Raw genomic sequence first — 20,442 nt, 5'->3', positions numbered from 1 at the left:
AAAACACAGGACTCTACTGTAGGAAATGATAGAATATCACTGCTGCACAGAATTCCAAAAGTTGGCACTTACTGGCTTTAACAATCATTCACATTACGCTATTAAAAGGACTATTAATGTATTACTGTCACATGGGGGTGGATGGTAGGTACTGACCATCTCTGTTTCTTCATTAGAGTTGACCTTTTATTAGTAGAGCAGCTCCATCAGATCTTTACCTGGCACGAGATGCACATCAGCCTAAGAGGCCTGAAGAGCATTAGAGGATTTTCTCTTGTGCAGGGGGGTGGCAGAGGACAGCTGCCAGGCTAGCCCTGGAGGGCTCTTTGAGCAATGACAGCGGTCTCTGGGTAAGTGCTGGAAGCCAGCAAACCATGTTAGAGTGAGGCTGGATGGCTCCAGAAATTTTGAACAGTGAACATACAATGGAAATAGAACAACTAGTTCTCATAGATGAAGAGACTCATCCGTGTGATAAACTGGGAACTTCATAATAGCTCAAGGTGGGATCAGCTTAAAAGACACTGTAACCTGTCTCTTCTCAGTGTGAGATTCTGCACTGCATTAAAGCAAAAACAATCCAGCCTGCACTCTGTTGTTGCTGTGCATCCTTGTGCATGTACTGCCAAAGGCATCTTCAAATATTTAATCACTCTGGAGGAAAATATTAACATCTTTATTAAAATACTATTAAGCGCTTACAGGGCGGCTTCATCTTTCTGAAGGCCATACAAACACTTGCAAAAGCCTCACAACAACCCTGTGAGGTAGGTTGGTCGTATGTAATTATATGACTGTTTCATAAATAAAAGATGCTGCTCTTTAAATAATCAAAGCTGATTTGGAGATGGTGACTTTTATTTCCCTGCTTAGGCACAAAACGGGTTGGTTGCTCCATGCATTTTCGACATATCTAAGAGGACAGAATGGCATACAAACGTAATGGAAACAGATGCAACTGAAAATCAGCAGTGAATGGGTTAAAGTGCAGTTCTACCCTGAAAACTTCCAGTACAGAAAACAGCATCAGGGGCTTGTAGGGCTGCAGGATCTCAGTGGCCCCTGGTCAGATCCTGCCCAGTTAACAAGTGACAAAGGCTGAATGCTCAGCTTTGCAAATGAACGTGTAACACACCAGAGGGTCCTCCTGGCTTACAGGACTCCAACACCGCAGACCCACCTGCAGCTGCCCTGGCTCAGCAGATCCCACAATATGAGAAAGCAGAGGCAACAAGGGACCTTGCAGCTTCTGGTTTCTCAAAGGAAAGGACATCACACAGATGTCATTATCTGAAAAGATATGGCACAATGGCCAAGGAGTGGTCTGGGTTGTAAGAGCAAGTGCCAGGCCAACACAGAGATATGGAAGCCCCAGGTCCCTCTGCACTGTGAATCTCAGAGCAGGAGTTGGAAGGAGAACAGGGAAATGCAGTTTGAGTCTGTCTGAAGTGGAAGATACTTCTTTGTTCCGTGGGTTCCAGCCTGCTCCCATAGCATGCAAGGTCAGGACAGGTTTCTTTCAAAGGAGACGGCAGAAATGTCCTTATGCTGTAATTCAGCACGAGTGGTCCATTAAAGTAACAGTGACTTACATTTACTTTCATTTCACTGCTGTAGTTGCACAGGAATAACAGCTTCCCCACAGAGCACCGACATCAAGGGCTTATTCACGCCCTCTGAAAAGTGCATACTCCAAGTGGCAGGAGGGAATTAAATCAGTGTCTCAAGGCTTTTCTCAGAGTTGCCTGGAACTACATCCCTCCCACGTCCAAGTACATCGTGGTTATATTTCATGCAAACACTGCAGTGCATTTTCCATGGGCACATCTATTCATGCACAAGGAGCTTGGTCTGAATCGCTGAGACTCTGCATCAGAACATATCAAAGCTTATTGCAAATGCTGTTGGGGTCAGATCTGGGGATCTCGCTTCTTTGAAGAATTCCCAACTAGCGAGGAAGTCTTGGAGGAGGTCATGCTAGTGTGGCTCTTTTGGGCCCCTGCTGGCTGGGAGGGTGGTTTCTTTTTCATCACTGGCGTTTTGTTCTTGCTTTTAAATACCTTGTTGGGGTCCAGCTTGTTCACAAAGGAATCAGCTTCTTCAGAGAGGAGAGCTGTGTTGATGGTTATAGGTTTATACATGTTAAACCATTGCTGAAAGACAGGATGGTGGGGAAGGAGGAGGTTAAAAATCAAACTGCAATTAGACATTTTCTGCCTGTTCCTCCTCACCCCAGAGCCCTGATTTTAATCATACACCACATAACAGTTAGCAGTTTACAGGACAAGGCAGAGTGCCCTGTGATAAGGATACGCAAGGCACAGCTACAGCCCTGGAGCTGCCTAACATTCCAGACAGGGAAGAGGAGAACCAGACACAAACCTAAAACTACCTATCCTGCAGTGTAACTCCTATCAGGAGCAACTCCTCACTTAAACCACAGGAGGAAAAGTAAAAGGGAGGGGATGAAACTAAACCACTTTTATTTAGGTTCAGAGAAGCAGAAAAGATTAAAAAAACTGGAATGCCAAAGCGCAAACTAGTTGCACTTCCCAAAAATTAGCTTCCCACCCTCTCTGCACATACAATGTTGCCGATTTTGTTTTAAACTCTTTACAGAAAGGATTTTGTGTTTGTTTCTCTTCCGCCTGATTTTATGTCTAGAAGTGACCACAATGTTGTTCTTTTTTGTTCCCATATGCCCCCACACCATTATGCCCTGAAGTTTCCATCTCTCACTGTTTTTCCTACCAATTTCCCATTGATGAAGTCGGGAAATGAAACTGTAGGGGTTATAGTACTACAAGTCCCACTGACACCATCCTCAGTAAAGTATTTAACAAGATAAGCAGAAAATCAATACCAAAATGCAGACAGCAATCTGTTCATGTATTGCTTAATGGAAGAGGGCTCTAATATACCATCCTTAAAGACCTTCACAAATGATAATGGTTAACATACTAGGAGGATTTGAACTAACAGAGGCTGCAAATGATTAGGGAATATATGAATGATTTCACCAAGATTTGTGAATATAATAAAATGTTCTAGCAAGAAAACTACAAAAAGGCAGAGCACAGACACATGCTAATGTACCACACACCCAGCCCTGACTAATAAAGTAGAGCACAGTGTGACGTGGACGACACCAGAAACACAGGGCCAAATTCTGCAGCCATTGATAGATGGGAAGTCGGCAGTGATTTCAGTGAATTGTTTCTGTGCACGCACAGAGCTGAGGCAGAGATCAAGGAATGTCATGCTGGTAATACAGCTGCCTTGTCTGGGTTAAGAGGAAGATGCTCACCAAGACGTGCCAGGCCTTGCCAGCGTGCCAGGCTTATGTGCTGTGCTCTGCAGTAGTACCAGCTCTACTCACACAACGTGGAAGCTGGGTTAGGTTATATCCTTACCTTGGCCTGGGGGCTCACTCCATAGCTGGTGAAGGCATACTGCCACTGTGGGAGACCCAGGTGAGTGATGAGCAGGCGGTAGTAGGCTGTGAAGGTTTTGGTGAGGAAATGCCAATACAAAGCTCTGTCCAGGAACCATATCTCTGTGTCTGGGGAGACAACTAGAACCAACCAAACAACCAATGTTGTTGCTTTGCAGTGATAGGAGATCAACCCCTGGCCCAACGTCAAGTGGGAGACAAAACATACTTATGGGAAAAGTTGCACCTTCCAAAACACAGCGTCCCTGATTAACATAGGTGATTATCCAGAGGGAGTGTGGTTTAATGGTTAAGAGCATGGGTGCTGAAAAGGTCTTGGTTCTGCTCCCAGAATCATGCAATAGCCATTACAGTCACTTTCCCTGCTGTAAAATGGATGCAATTCTATTTCTTTCCAACTCGGGACTGACACTCTACATTCAAAACACTTGGACAACAGCAACTTTGCAGTGTAAGTTCCAAGCATTATTATAGCCAACATTTATCTGCCCTGCAAAATAAAAACAAGAACTGAATTGTCAGTCATCTGGATTACTGAGTATAGAGTCCAGAGTCCAGAAGTCATAGGAGAGCATGTACTGCCAACAAAAACACATTTTACAAAATCTTTCCAAGGTGATAAAATCCTTCTCTGGTGGCAACATCCTTTGAAGAAACCACCATCCAATTACTAGCATAAAAAGAAGAGATTTTTCTTGGGAAACAGGTGATGAAAATTGTCAGTTAAATACACTGCCTCCTATGCTGACATCAATACTTATAAACAATGCTGCCTCTCCTTGGTCAGATTATCCAGGTTTTCAGCGTGTGCTGAAATCACTACCACTGGAAGCAAGATGACAGGTAAGAAGTTTCTGACCTGGGAGTTCAAGTCACACCCAATCAAAACACAAGATAACAACCGCAGGCCTTTTTCTTAAGAACAGGTATCCCCCAACTGCACACCCCCACACAGTGTACATGCACGTACGTGCACACACACCTAGTGACCTGTGTACTTTGACAGATGACAGCTACTTGACAAGTGACCTGTATGTTTCACTGATCCCTGATTGAAAACAACTGACTGTGTACCTTTCAGAAGGAACAGCTCAGCTTACATCTTTCACTCTGCTTTTCAACCTGCTGCCACCAAATTTTGACCTAGTTAGCACCTGGAGGTTCTGCATCCACTTACATGGTGGCTGAAACAGTCTAAGCCTGTCTGAATGAGACAAGGACCTTTTTATCATTCATCCTTCGCTTCTAAGCAGACACCCTTCTCATCAAAATGTAAACAAATTCCTCTAAGACATGCAGGTAACCATAAATATGATAGTGGCTGAAGTCTAGCTCTCCACATTATTTCAACATAATTGCTTGCAGGTCATACATGAGTGCTTTCCTGGGTCAGTATGCAAGTATGCTATGCATACAGAAATACTAAGTTAAAACTCAGACTCAAACATTAAAAGGGAGAGAAAATGTAAGCTCCAGCTAAGCCACTGTTACGACGTAGCCACTGAGTTCAGCAGAGACAAGAAGTCTCAGTAAATGTTCATCTATAAATTGCAAAGGAGATCAGAAATGTAAGATGATTCTACACATGAGGCTCCCAGGTACAATCTGCAAAAAGAGATGGCAAACTTTGCTCTTTTCAGTCTTACCTGGTTTAGCGTGCTTATAGACAAGGCAAACTTTCCCATTCCCGTTGCATGGGTCTAATTCAAAGAGAAGACTACGAGAATCAAAGTGTGGCTTCTCGGGTTTGTCTTCATTACCTGAAAACAGAAAAAAACATTTCTTGAAACATGTTTGGAAAACTGACTGTGACTCAGCTGCAAAGAGTCAATCTGTTTTGTAGTTATTAATAAATCAGCTGAGGAAGAACTAAACTAAACCATTATATTTATGCTTCTTGGAAAGGATTAAAGTCCAGATAGAGAGAAAGAGAGAGAGATTTTAAGTCTTCAGTAGGAAAACAAATCACAGAATCAAAAACAGATGGCTGAAAAAAACACATCAAGTTGCCCTGTAGTCCTTCCCTGGCATAAGGCAGGATCACAGGATCAGCTTTGTGGATGTCACAGGCACCTTATCTTTTCTTCCAGTGCTGGAAATGTCACAGTCTCCAGGCACTCAACCCAAATGCATTGATACCACTTAGAAGTTTTCCCCAGGTGGATCCTGAATTCTCTTTGCTGCTAAAGTCCTCTATCGTGTTCTATCCGCTCTCCTTCTTTTGCCTTACATTCTTATTTTCTGAAAAGATCAGAGAGAACTGTTCTTTTTCTGTTGACGCAAGACTTTGATTAACTTGGAGATGTATACATTTCTTCTTACATTCCAGTGTAACATCTACCTCCTTCTCAACAGCCACACATTCTGACTCTCATTAAACTTGTGGCACGAAACCATCACAGAGCCTTTCTATGGGACCATTTTAGGACTGTGGAGCTGTAAATTCTTGAGGAATACAATTTTGAATTTTAATGCTGCTGAAGAAGGGAGACACAAGAGTTGTACCCTTCTGAAGAGTTCTCTGTGAAAATCAGGATGAAAAGTCTTACGGGGATTTAAACTTTTCATAATGCACCTTATAAGAGCATCAGTGGAGGTCTAAGTGGCTAAATGGAAGCAGAATCTGGCCCATTTCACTACAATGAATAGACGACCAGGACTGTCGACAAACTGGAATGTACAAAAGAAAATTTCAGTTGCATTTAGAAGCTACAAAAGCTACAGAAATTCAGAGACAAAACTGTGAAATCAAATAGCAATTTTTTTAAGGAGTCAGAATGACACCTGGCTTTGTTCTTTTCTTCTTACTTCTTCCAGTCTTGTTAGACTGTAAGAGGTCTGGGTTTTCTTTTCTTTTTTATTTTCCTTCCCCTCTCCAAACCACAGGATGCCCAGCATGTTCAGACAGTCTGGAAATGCACATTTTCCAGCGTCACCTCACACTTCAGTGTATTTACCGGAGTTGTTTTTCAATTCCAAAGAGCATATCTAGCTGCCTTTTCACTACCAAGACCAAACTGTTATCTTTTGTTCATAGAACACCATAAGCACACAAAGATTTTACAAGTTGAATCACTGGAGGAGGTTTCGATTATGAATATAAAAAGGGAAAAGACAGAACAGGAGGACAGATGGACTGTTAAAAGAGTATGAAAATAACACTAACAACTGGCAGAGTTAACGATACCTGTCAGATTTACAGAAAACATGTCCACATTTTAAGGCTGTAGGGAACTACTAGGATGTATAATAGCTATGATCCAGGAGAGACAAAAAACATCTACCTGGAGTGACCTTTTCTGGTGCCACATCCACATGCTATATGGTAAAAGTACCCTAACACAGCAAAAGGGATGAGGCAGAGCACACATTCCAACCTGTTAACAGGACCTTACCTTCCTCATCTGTGTCATCTTCCAGGTCAGCGAGACACGGTGCATTAGGCAGGGCATACATGGAGGAACCCCCAAGCCGACAAAGCTTTGAGATACTGTTAATCACCATGGAGCCCAGAGGCATTGGGGTATCTGCAATAAGACTGATCATTAATTACATTCAATGTCAGGAAAGCATAGAAGGTACTGTTTTTTCTCCAAATATCTACTCAATCTCTTCTAAAACAGAGTGGGGAGTAGAGACGCATATGCCCAACAGGCCTGTACACTTAACCAAGCCAGGCTCCAAAAGAGTGAAAATTGGGCTTTTTCAGACAGCACCACGTCATCAGCTCTTGCTCCACTGCAAGACCAAGGAAATTTCAACTCAAAGGCCTTTATTTATTTTATCTGCTTATCTGGAATAGGAAAGGAAGCGGTACTCACGTGACACCATGTCAGAGCTGTGCACATGAGAACTGCACTGCTGACTAGGCCCGTGTTGCAGCGGTTAGCCCAGTCCTGTGAAATTGGCTCTTAAACATCCTGGCTAGCTACAGCCACCCCCACAACACTCTTTTCCCTGCTGCAGTCCTTTCTACAAGGAACCACGCCACCCATTTACAATGCACTGGGTAGCTTGCCCTCTTCTACACCCCATCTGCTGAGGGTGCATCCTCTCGAATCCTGCTCCAACACAGGTTTTCAACAGTGCGGCAACATGTTGGTGTTCCTGAGTGAATGTTTGAGGACTTGCCACATGTGTCTCCTTCTGAGGACCAACACTGTCACTGGACATCAGGTCACAAGCAGCCATTCAGCCACATGCCAGCATGAAAGGCCTCAGAAGGCACAGATCAGGCTTGCTCAAACAAAGCAGTTACGCGAGCTGCTTGGTCTCTGTGTGCTTTCGTGCTTTTTGTGCCACATTATTCAGAGGTCATGAAACACTAAATCCCACTTGAAACATGATGGGAGTTCAGTACTGGTGCTACAGCCCTGATGTCTGAAATGAAATCGCACTTTGTGAGGAAGACTCCTGTATTTGAGACTGTCTCTTGATGCCAGCAGTGTCTACAGCCCAATCTGACAACCTGGCTTTAAAGTTACAAGAGCCAAGAGAAGACTCAGTGTGCCTGACTCTTACCAAACAAGGACAGATAACAAAGCTCGGTCCTGCTCTCCCTTCTGCCACTAACTCCAGAGATAATTCCAATGAATGGACAATGCTGGTGGAAAGCAGAATCAGGCTCAGGTCTTGCAATTCTGTAGGCTGGTGATAATCTTGGTACATATGGTGTAAGGCAATTCCCTGATGCATTATTTCTCGTTATCACAGCAAGGTCTTGTCTTTGTGGCTGACTAATGTAAACTGTGTGACCTCTGCTCAGGTGCTTGACTGGTCTGGCTTCTATTAACCGAGAAATGAGAACTATGTGAGAAGCAGGAAAACAACTTTAAAAAAAATAAATCATATGTTCCATCTTAGCTGGGTAGGGTAAAGATGTAACTAAGAAGACAGATCATCCTTCATAATTGTCATGATCTTTACAGCCTCTCTCTTCCTGGCTCATAGATGGGAACAGTCAGATGACTTCAGTAGATTCATTTTTCTCAGATTAAAGCCACCACATGGAGTGGAGAGACACTGAAGATACTAATGATGTGAAGGATTTTCTACAGCACTCATTATGGTTCATACTCCAATGTGTAATTCACATGTTTTGTGGTAGAGAAGGACAGTCCCTTCCTCATACTACAGAAATGGAAGAAGAGAGAGGGATTATGCTGTCAACACAAGGTCCCAATTCTGGCCTTTTATTCAGTTTGCCATTTTAAAATGAGTGCACATATCAGGTCTCTCTGAATTGCATATATATTATATATATATAGACACACACACTTCTAATGAGAAAGCAGCATTTTCTGATGGTGACTCCTCTTACTGCTTTATGATGGGATAATGTGCCAGAGCTGCTTCTCTCTCCACGAACCACAGAGGGAGTCCAGGTACTAGATTTAAACAACATACCTAAATCTGGCCAGTGTATTACAGAACAATTTTTATGTCATTGAGCCTTGTTTAGTTTCTAGACAGTGTTTGGTGTACGTCTCTCCTATAGAAGTCCAGCACATGCAAACAATAGGTTTTGCCCTGTTGCAAAGAAAGGGACTTCTGATGTGCACTCATACTTTTTTCCTTTCACCAAGACATTTCTAAAATAGCCTACAATACAATGCAGATCTGCACTCACTTATTGAATCGGAGATCAGTCTTCTAGTGACTGATCAAGCTGTCTAGCAGACAGAGTACTTATTTTTTTCAAGTTAAGGAATGGTGCTAATTTTTCATTCAAAATGACTCGGTGTGTGTGCATGACTCTTGCTCAGACTAACGCACGATGCAGACGTGTGTTGAATGCAAAAAGAAAGTTTGAAACTAAAGAGATTCCGCACAGAAAAGACTGTCTGCAAAGAAATGAGGGTATCAGGAGAGAGGAACACATGGACTCACCATCAGTTTTCACACTCCAGGTCATCTGGAAGCCATCGGTCATGAGATAGAAGTTCTTTAAATCCTCTGGCAATATGCAGGAGTTTTTCTGCAAATCACAAGAGGCCCCAAGCGTTACGGGGAAATATAGAACATGCCTCAAACCCAAAGAGCAACTGAATGTTAGTACAGAAATATTTGCCACCAAATGTTTTGCTCAACTCCAAGATGACTCAAATCAGGTCAAATATATCAACCTAAAAACTTGAGAGAAAACTGTACATTTCTTGAGTCTGTGCTACTGTATTAGCGAAGATGAGGAGAACAAATTTCACAAAGAGCAGTCCGTCATCACAAGGTGATTACAGATTGTTCCCCGAATGAGACAACCCATCATCCTGTGATACTAACCGCTCCTCCAGGATCACAGATATAAGGACAACCAGCTTCTTCACACATCTTTATGGCTTGCAAGAGTAGCGTTTTGCTTTGAGTGAAAGCAGACTAAACCTACCTGCCTCACTAAAGCATGAATAATAGTAGCACAAAGATTCTTTTCTTCTGAGAGCTTTCACTTTCAATTCCAAGTAGGTGAGAGACGCACAGACTCAATAGTTGCCCATACTCAAGCTGGTTTCACATTTCACTTAACAGTATGCGTGCGAAAACACAAAGAGCCAGTCTCACAAATGTGCTGGCCTGGTTTCATTCCACCAAACTTTGGCACTGAGCTGGGACTCCTAAGCGTGCCTCCTGCTGAGCCAACAGTGAAAGAGGCACTTGCATTGAGCTGCTAAGAGTGTTTCTAAGACACAAGATCCTTCTCCTATGCATATCTTCGCTGTGGAAGAAGCCTTTCTTAACTTGAACACTCAAGCAACAAATATGAAGGAGGGAGGATAAAGGCTTAAACCTCAGAACAAGAAGCCTACAGAGCTATAGTCAACTGCAGGTACTGCTCCTGGTGACAGGAGAGGGTGCAGACCAGTGACCCTTCACTCCCACTGATGTGGCAAGAACACAAAACGAAACGCTACAGAAGCATGTCAGTTTTAAGAAGACGGGCAACGTGTATGGTGAAAGGACTTACTGGTTGCTTCGTCTGCAGTTGTTTTAGTCAAAAAAAAAGTCTATAAAAGGTTGAGGTGAGTTCACTTTTAAAGCATCAACTCAAGATTCCATGAAAATAGGACCCGAAAACTCAAGAGTTTAATTACTAAGAAGTTTGAAAAGATGAACTGTTTGTGTCTAGACGAATCTTTAAAGTCTCCAGTGATGCTAGTTCCAAAATTTCTGTGTTGACTTGTCCCAGAGCTGCGCCATCCTCCTTAAGGAAAAGTTTTCCTAACTGCAGTCTGAATCTCCAAGTTGCAACTTGTGGTCATTCTCCCTTTTCAGTGCTTTTAAACCTTCTCAGAAACAAAGGCATAAATTAGCCCTTTGGGGGTCAAACTCCAGCATTAAACCAGAAGGACAGACAACTTCTTTAAAACATGTATCTGAGACCTGTATATAATCACAGGACTCAGGCAGCCACCATTTACAGGGAAAATGAACAAATAATGTGAGATTTGCAACACGGCATATCTGACGACTCAAGTGCTTCTGTGATGGGATTTCCAGCCTTTAAAAAAAAAAAAAAAAGAGGTCTACTTCTTTCATTAAGCCGGTTTAAAAGACACCCTGTTGGATATGGCCTGCTCTTTGTGCAGTGGGTTTGACACTCAGAACAAGAAAACACAAAAATACAAACTTTAATAGCATTTAAAGGTCAGCAGTGCTGTCCCCCACATAAGTGTATCATGCCACAGATCCAGATGTTATTCAGGTAGGTATTCATAACTTGGCCTCAGAAGCCTAGATGAATTTCAGAGCAGCTACAGAATTGTTTTGGAGAAAACAGAGGTGTCACACTAACACCTTTCCAACACCATCCCTCTGCTGGGACTGAATTTGTAACATCCTCAGAACGGTGATCAGACTCTTCCCCATGTCTGCAGCCTGTGCATACCCAGTTACCCACCCAGATTATTCCTCAATGCCTCTGTCCAGCAGAAGCCACCTCCTAGCCGTGCATTTAGTTGCTGTGCTGGCTTCTGGTCTTCACTGACTGGTACGAGGAAGGAAAGGTTCCGGCCTCCTCCTGTCCACATCCCTTCCCCACCTGTTGAAGCACAGTCCTGTTCTTTGAGTTGTTACAGTCCCTGTCCCCTAAGTTGTGGCATATACACAATGCAGGAACCTGTATCTCACCCCCAAGCTTCCTGCGTGCTAAATAATGCACTTTCTGGGCATATCCATTTATGCCTACAGCCGACAATTGACAAGTTCTAGATACTAATGGCTTTGCAGCTTGCAAGAGAGCACTTTGCTTTACTCGGTCCATCAGCAGCCTGTCACTAACACAGTGTTTTCCTAACCCAGCTTGCCAAAATCTCCAGAGGTGACAGCTACTGAAGCAGAGAATCTGATATCACAGAAACTTTGCTTTGAGAAGAACTTAAGATCATCTGATAAGAGCCTGCTGCTGGCCTGGTGGTAAGTTTCAGAAGATTACTAAACCACATGGACATATCTGAAGTTCTTCAAATGCCTTTAACAAACACACCTTTCTGTGGGTTCTCCTCAGCACTAAATATTTATAGTTTCATTCTGTACTTTCACCACTTCTAATTTCAAGCTGTAGCTGTAAGCACAGTGACTAGGTTTAAACACTATGACGAAAATATGACAGTCCTGCTACAAAGTCTCAGAAGAGCAGAAATGTTTACATAGCACTTTACCCCCCCCCCCCCCCCCCCCAATTTTTACTAATCTACCTCAGCAGAAAAAATATATATGGGATATACATGGGAACAGCTCTCTTGGTTTTGGTGGGTGTTTCTCTGTAAGTGGGAGAACCGGATCCGTTGGGATGACAGGTCCATGCACAAAAATCATGTCTGGAAAGGCCTTCTACTCCGAATCCTCCTTTTTCTGGAAGGAACCAGCTACACGTGCATCTTTCTCCAGCTGGTCACCCTCTCCACTTTTGATTCTCCCACACGTCCCCTTGTTTGACTTTCCAAATACTGGTGGGAAATGCTGTACCAGAGCAGATCTGGTAAAACAGATTAGAAAGCTTTATTAATACCTTTCTCTCCCATCTGACAGAAAGGACTGACTAATATGTCATATTACGCTTAGCCACATGACTCTATGACTTCAAAACAGTGTGTTTTTTGACAGCAGAGACAGAGAAACAAGCCATTATTGTATAACAAAAAAGGCTTCATCTCTAGCAGCTATACTCCCCCTTCTCAACTGGTAGTTTCCAGGGTTGAGATCTCCAGCCCCATAAAATGCAATATTCCTAAAAACGTGCCAGAATTTGCTTAACCACAGCCCTGGCAAAGAGCCGTTTTCATCCCAGTCATCTGGTTACACTCATCAGCTCATAAAACAGAATATCCCAAGTGCCCAATATGGTGTGTGAGGTCTATTTCTTTTGTTTATTGACCATAATATCCCCAAATAGTCTCCCAAGAAAGCACAGTCCCCTGAGGATAGAGAATATTAGAAACAGGGAGGCTTTGCTGCCAAGAACTGATCAACACTGGATCCAGAGCTAAAACACTGACATAGCAATTCCCATAAATCAGTATTGAAAGAATGCCTCCCAAGCAAATATCCTAAAGAAATAAATAGCAATCAAAGCATATAGCTCTAGAGAAACTTCTCTGAAAATCCACATGATTGCTATCCAACTTCTGAGGAGAGGAATAAGGGATTTATGCCACTTCTCAGGGCTGCCAAGCAGCAGAGCACATCAGCAGCCACCTTTCTTTCTCCCCGTCTTCATGACCAGTCTACCCTAGCTGACAGGTTAATTTTTGTAACCTACTGAGACTTTCCTGTTCATCTTTTTTAACTCTGATCCCGGTGGGGCTCCCACAATTTCCCGTCCCTTCCTCTTATGGAAAGGCGCAGGGCTGGGGTGGGCCCGATTCCCTGCTGCAGAGAACAGTATTTGGCAGTTCTTTTGAGGATGATGTTGTGCAGCCGGTATTTTAAATCAGATTATTGTAAGGCTCCACAGGAGGAAAATACTGTATCAGAAACACTAACTGCCTCCAGCCTGTTCCCCATTAAGCAGCCTGAAGAACTGTACCTTTCCTTGTGCGCTGGTTCTGCTGGCTCTACGTCTGCTGCTCTCCCACCCGGCGTGCCACAGGGCAGGTGGAAGGAGGGCAGATCCTGTGCTCCTGGGTGCCAGGGACCGCAGGCTCACCTAACGCTGAGGGAGGGCATTGCAAAAGGATGGGAAGTAGGGGCCCTGTGGATCTGTGCACCTGCACGCTGATTTTGGAGTCAAAAGTAGATATGGTAGACACGACGAGGATGGCTTCTAGAACAGCCAGGAACAGCCACATCAGTTGCCAGTGGGATTTACATGCAGAGAGCTTCTGAGTCGTCTGGCAGCCTAAGACAGCCCACATCAGGAAAGCCCCAGACTGCTGGAGGGCTTTTCTCCATTTTATTACAGAAAAATAAACCTTTGTAGACAAAGACCGTAAGAAGAAACAAAAGATTACTCATGTAGAGTTGTAGAATATCAGTACTCCAGAGCCAGTTGAGGGCAGCTTGGACACTTAGGAAGCCAATTAGAGGAACTGGCAAAATGACCTCTTTCATTTTGCGTGCCTTGCTGATATGCTGAGCCCTGGGATTCCCAGCTCCCCCTAACAGATGCAATTTTATATTTTTGAAAAGCAAACCAATGATCCGAGTGACTTATTTCTCCTCTGGTTGAGGCAAAAAGGAAATCTAGATCAGACACTGTCACTGCAGATACCGGAGTGCCTCCTACCAATATTTCAGTACCACGACTGCTCTTACAAACCGCACACAGAGGGTAGCAGGGCAGTTGCTAACCAAGTAGTAGGAGTGGGAACTGATTCCTAGCAGGATATACAGTTATTAGCACTGGCATTCCAGCGACCTGAAAACTCTGTCTCTACTCCCTCTTCTACCGCTTGTCTCACTTTCTCTGTGAAAAGATAACATCTTTACAGGTCTGAAATACCAGGAATCATGAAAAAAATACCTGCCTTCATTCGAATATTTTGAAACACTTTAAGTTTTGGGGAAGTGATGTTAGCCACGTAAATACCTGACAAACATGTATCTTAAATATTTTTGTGAGTGTGCTGATTTCCAACAAAATATTCAGGACTGGTTTCAGGTTAGCAGCTCTTTCTGCTTGCCTGTGTCTAAAAGAAAGGCTTGGAAAAATCTCTTCTGTTCTCTTGCTGTATTACTGCACTGTAAACTGTTAAAATGTTCACCTTCCCTCACAGAGCTCATTGCAGCTGACTGGTGCTCAGTAAGCTGTTCTAAGATTTTAAAACTTCCACCATGGCATCCGGTTAAATACTTGGAAAAAACAGGCACAGCCCAATTTAATTAACACAGCTGATTGAGACAAGCAAAAAAAAATAAATAAATGCTGCCAGCATTATTAAAATGCAAGTTTAATAATTCACAACTAAAAAGGCTGATTTTTCTTACAAGAGTTTCAGAATACCAGGGATTTTCTCTTGGCAGAAATACGTTTTCTTTGCAAAACTGAAATGGGACTGGAAAAGAAATGCTTCTAGAAAAACTGTTTAAATATATATATCTTAAGAGTAGAGCTTCTTTGGTGAGTCTCAATAAAAAGAGAAGGGATTCTTTTGGGAAAAAGAAGAGTATAATTTGGGGAATAGTTTAACCAATTTTTCCCTACATTGCATAAAAAGGCCTGCAAATAGTTTCCTAACCAAATATGTACAGGGGAATTAAAACTACTATCCATGTCAACACCGTGTTAAAAGCTCGGCCATGGAGAAAATGATTATGTGCATAAGTGTTGCCACCTAGTGGCTATGAGAAAACACTGATGAAAGTAACGTGAACATGTATACCAAGAGAAGCAAGTAGGGTGAGTTTGTAGAAAAAAAGAGGTGCAAGTTCACTCCTGAAGGGCCTTGTGAGGTGCTCAATGCCTTGCACTTAATCATTGCTGCAGAACACACTGCAATTGCGTGGACTGTGATAGATATCAGACTTAATCCCCACAGCTCAGGAAATAAAGGAAAAAATATTTTATCTTTCAATTCAAGGAAGAAGATTTCAAATCTCATGAATACAACTGGAAACAAAAAGAAAAAAACAAAGTGAACTCCTTTACAGTTAGTAGTCCAGTCCAACCATATCTACTTAATTTTCACCACTTATTTCCACAATTACCTATCTCCTTCACTAGGGGGAAAAAAGCTGAAGTTTTGACAACTTCGAAACACAGTGCGTTAGCTGAAGCATTTCAAAGCTTGGTTTTATAAAAAGTTAAAATTTAGAACAAACCTGATATAATTTTGAGGATAAGAAGCACCTGCAAATGAGAACAACCTGTTCTGGAGGAGCAGTCCTCTCTTCTCCATTCCAGAGGAACAGGAGTGAACCTCATTCTGCTGCTCCCAGACCCGAGCTGGCTCACAGCCAGGGTGCCTCGAACTTTCCAGCCCTGTAAATCCAACACCTGAATAGCTACAGGAAATCAGGAACCAGTTCACATGAACGTGAAAAATTGGACATTTTTGCCTGACCACAGTTAGGGCTACTGTACAAGTTCCAGTAACTAACAGAGGTTTCCATCACATACATTCTGACCTGGATTATTCATAAATATCACTAACTGGGATAGGATGCTACCAGAACTAGTGCAAGATTTTTCACTACTACTTTGGAAAACAACTGTAAATGGCAAGGTGGCAAAGGGGAAGTCATTTTAGGTAGTGGAAACAAGTGCAGTGTTTGAGATAATGTGCACTTGAGCATAGTCAGGGTTGGAGGGAGGACAATTCACTCAACTCCATTCTCTGCCATTCTCCTTCCCAAAGGCCAGTCAGCTACAACTGTTCCTTCCCAACACGTGAGAAATACCTAAAAAGCAGCTATTCTCCCACGGTATGGGACTGACAAATGTACATTCGTTCAAAAAGAGGACTAAAAATGTCATCTCTGTCTACCAAAGTCACACGACAGTATTCAGGAGCACACAGCCTGATGCAGCGAGGTCAGTGAACAGGGAGCTGAGGTAGCACGTGCCCTCTGTGGTGTTCTAGAACGGGCAGTGGGACATGCTTAGGCAAAAAGATTGGGTCTGTTAGTCAAAGAGGACATGGGGGCTATGACAAATAGTGACTAGCTGAGACTAAAAAGAGAAAGGGATAACTGGAATGAACTCTGTGGCTCATTTGTATTTTCCATCTTGATGCCTTTACCTTTAAAGGCTGTAAGTTGAAAGAGCTTCATTTTGCCTGCAAGGATCTTGGAAAATAGTTTCAGTCCTGGGTCAGAACAATGTCTGTTCTCCACTGAGTCACCACTGCTGCTGACTCCTTCTTAGCGGTGTCACTCTGAATACATACACACAGATGAACTTTCTCTAACAGAACAGGTGCATGAGATAGCCTAAAAACTGAGTAATAGCTGATCTACCAAAAAGAAAAAGGGTTTCACTCTGCATCGAACTTGGTAATAGGTGGTCTCACAAAGTAGCCATTGTATTTGACACTCTCCATGGGCTGCTATACACTCAGACAAACCTCGCTGTAGTACTACCACGAAAATACTCACCTGTTCCCATGAAATAATTGCATGGCGCTCTGCTGGCTCCTTTTCCACAAACGTCACTTCAGCAACTCCTGGAGAAGTCTCTAAAAGGAAAAGAGGAGCATGTTTGCAGCTGGCACAGGTGACACCAGGCACTGTTAGCCAGACAATTTTGCAAGCTAACTTGACTGACAGCTGGGGAAAAGGCGTTAATGACTGCAAACATTGTGCTGGTGACTGAGCAGTTGCTTTCCTTTGTCTGTAATTGTACTCAATGTGTCTTGGCATGAGGATGCCTAGTGCAGCACAAGATGCCATCCTTTGATGGGTTTATAAAAACAAGAGTGCCTCTGTGCGCGTGTATCTATATATAGACAGATAGATACAGACGTACATTTTGTATTCAAGGTCTGCTCGTTTGCAGAGGCTTCGTGGAAAACAAAACAAAAAAATCAGCCATGGCTTCCTGGGCAAACTCAAAAGAGCTGAATCCCTGTCTGTAAGCGTGCCCTGTGGTTTCAGTCAGGCAGGACGTTCTCAGCTTAACACAAGACGTTGTGCAGCGTTGCCATGAATTATTAACAACCATATTCCTCAAAGACAGGCACATCTCGGCGCTGGGTTTGAGCACACGCAGAATCTGATCCCGATGAAGGAACCCACATGAGCAAACACTGGTCCTTTGGAACCCCAGCTGGACACATGCAAATCTGTTACAAGCACTGAGCTCATCATTTATAAAAATCATCTCAGTATTTTATGGGAAAGAATGCTACATAAATGCAAGATGCTAATCTACATGGTGCTATCCTTGCAGGTGTGTGACAGTCTCATTTGCACTTATTATTTTATAATGTTTTTCTTCATCTACAGCCAACTGAAATAGTTCCCACTGACTTCATTCACTTTGGATCGGGTCCAGAAAGACTACTTAGTTCTTGTTGTGGGAATTGCAAGCCCAGCACACAAGGCCGTAGAGTAGAAACGATCACTATGCAGGGCTTTCAAGACTGGCTCTGCTGTGAGTGAAAGTATTTGTTCCCGAAGCAGTCACACGTATTGTAATTGCTTTCTGATAAAACATACACAGTGCACTAGACGGGAAAGGCAGGCACCAGAGAGCTTTGGCTTGGTTTTTATCTCCAGTTCTGTGCTTTTCATTCCAGCAGTGGTGTTGCCCTTGTTTGTTCTGCTGGTGAAAGAGCAGCACTCAGTTCCAGGAAGTCTGAATGTTGCTTTAGTTGGAAGTATTGATTTATACATTGTCAGATAATTTAAAAGACAAAGCATAGCACCAGAAAACCAAAACTCCAAGTTCAAATAACAATAATAATAATAGTAGGTCACATAGATAATCCTTCAGGCCAGAGCAGGGCCCAACACACAGAAGACTCTCTGATGCTTTGCCAAGTTTCACGTCAAATAGTTGGGTGCAAGGCAGAGGGATCTGTCTCTTGCTCAAAAGCCTTCCATATGTATTCTGTTTCTAAAGAACCGTGTGGAATCAATGATCTAACCAGCCTTTTCCTTCTAAGCTATGCAAGTCTTATAACAAGTTAAGAGATTATAATAACAGAGTAATTGTTATTTCTGTGATCAAAGAAAACAGCAGGGATGTTTAATTCATCATGCACAAAGGCTCGGCTGGGATGATGGAAGATTTAATATCCTATCAGTCATAGGAAGATGTCTAAGAATGAGCGAGCTGCAACTTCTAAAGAGGTCTGAACCAAATCCAAGATCAAAAGAAAGAGAAACTCCATCTTAAAAGCCTGAATGTTACATTAAAAATATCCTGTGGGTGAGCCGAAGACCACATTTAACAGATGTGTATAAGTACAGACAGGAGCTCTATTAAATATTAAGGAGGAAGAGAAGGATAACTCTGCCCTGGGTTGCTTTTTCTTCCAGATGGAAGAAATCAGGAAGCCAACTAAGTTAGAGAAAAGATGCAGGATAAAGCTTGACTAGTTCAGGAGAATCTTCCCTGTTAAAACTATTCTGAATTAAGGTCACAGCAAACTCCATCCTGTTTATAGGAGATTTCATCTGGAAGCTTCCACAATGTTTTCCAGTACTAATTCTGAAAGACCTGATGTAACGGCCTGAGCACAAAGGTGAAGTAGGAACCAATCCTTATGGTAGTGCTAGTACTTACTGCAAGTCAGATAAACTGTCAGCATCTTTGTGAAACTGTCGAACAGTTAAATTTTTACCTAATAAAGACTGCAAATAGCAAAGTATACACCTGCTCTGGACAGTCCTGAACAGCTAACACCTGCCATTCAAATTTACTTCTGAGCAACCAAACTTTCTGGAATTTGCTATTAGTCATGGAATTTGAGCAAACTGAATCATACGGGGAATGAAAACAGATGTTCCTCTTTTTCTTCCCTCCCAAATCTTCATAATGCTTCTGAGAAATCTCCTGCTTTGCAGGGACTTCCACATATACTAGAATTTTAACAAACAAGCAAACAAAAACTCCTATACAGAGTTTGTCTAAAGAACAATTTGTTTTCAGGAACGGTGCCATGAACATTTGTTCATGGAAAATTGGTATTGGAAAATTGGCCCTCAAGCTCCCATTGCTGGACGTGCAAAAGTCTGTTGTTTGAAAGGGCTGAGTTTCATTACACAATCATTTCTATCCTCTGAAAAAGGGTTTTACAAACTCAAGAGTTAAAAACCTTACTGCTTTTATGTCGTATTTGGCAGAAAAGCATCCACTGGCTTCATGAGACTTACCAGAAAAAGGTATTTTAATACAGGACAGTTTCTAGAGCTGCTAACTACTGTGTAAGACATCCTTCTGAACCAGATACCCTTTGTTAAAGAAAAACTGAACAGGTTGGTAACGTTCCTCAAAACTTGTACTTCAGCAACTCTAATTAACAGGGTGGCATGCTTTGGACTACCTAACTGGGCAAAAATACGTGCAAGTCCCGGGAGGAATGGAAGAACAGAGAAAGAACCAGAATAAAAACAAACAAAAAACAAAAAAGGACCGGGGCGTGCTCCGCTATCTTGCGCCACGCACGATGGCACAGACGTGGGAAAGGCTGGGAATTTTTGATGCCCCCTCCCCGCGGGGCCGGGCCGGGCCGGGCCGGGTCGGGGCAGCCCCCCGGGACTTCCCACCCCCCCCCCGCCCCCGCGCCGGCCCCGGCCGGGCACCCCCTGGGGGCCGACATTTTGTGCGGCGTCCCCGCTGCCTGCCCCACCCCGGGGCCGTCCCGGCGGTTGCCGCCCGGCACTCACCCAAAATCCGCGTCACCCCCAGGGTGAGCTTGTCCAGGTGGGGCTTCAGGCTGCCGGGGGGCCGCTCCTCCATGCTGACCCCGCAGAGAGGCGGCTGGGAGCGCGTGTCTGTGTGTCCGCTCCGCTTTGTGACCGCTTTTGTCCTTCCTCCCCCGCCGTAGCCGCCGCTGCGCCGCGAGGTGCTCTGGGAGGTGTAGTCCCTCCAGCCGCCCGTAGCGGGCGCC

The 20,442-nt window shown here is 43.4% G+C and overlaps 1 protein-coding gene across 2 annotated transcripts; it reads right to left on the bottom strand.

The window, feature by feature from the left end:
* Nucleotides 1-662: 662 nt before the first annotated feature.
* TPGS2 (tubulin polyglutamylase complex subunit 2) lies at nt 663-20,411 on the bottom strand. 2 transcript variants are annotated; one of them, XM_040540480.1, is made up of 7 exons: nt 20,219-20,402; nt 16,982-17,061; nt 9,344-9,431; nt 6,850-6,981; nt 5,101-5,214; nt 3,414-3,574; nt 663-2,153 (listed from the first exon to the last, which is right to left on the bottom strand). In XM_040540480.1, exons 1-7 carry the CDS (start codon nt 20,289-20,291, stop codon nt 1,911-1,913), a joined length of 891 nt encoding a protein of 296 aa, XP_040396414.1. In that variant the 5' UTR covers nt 20,292-20,402; the 3' UTR covers nt 663-1,910. The 2 variants fall into 2 exon arrangements, with proteins under 2 accessions (XP_040396414.1, XP_040396415.1); XM_040540481.1 differs by lacking the exon at nt 3,414-3,574 and having other exon boundaries at nt 20,219-20,411.
* Between the last annotated feature and the right edge of the window lie 31 nt (nt 20,412-20,442).

Source organism: Cygnus olor, chromosome Z, assembly GCF_009769625.2.
Source record: "Cygnus olor isolate bCygOlo1 chromosome Z, bCygOlo1.pri.v2, whole genome shotgun sequence".
NCBI classification, from domain to species: domain Eukaryota; kingdom Metazoa; phylum Chordata; class Aves; order Anseriformes; family Anatidae; genus Cygnus; species Cygnus olor.
This window is presented reverse-complemented; position numbering and strand designations above follow the sequence as displayed.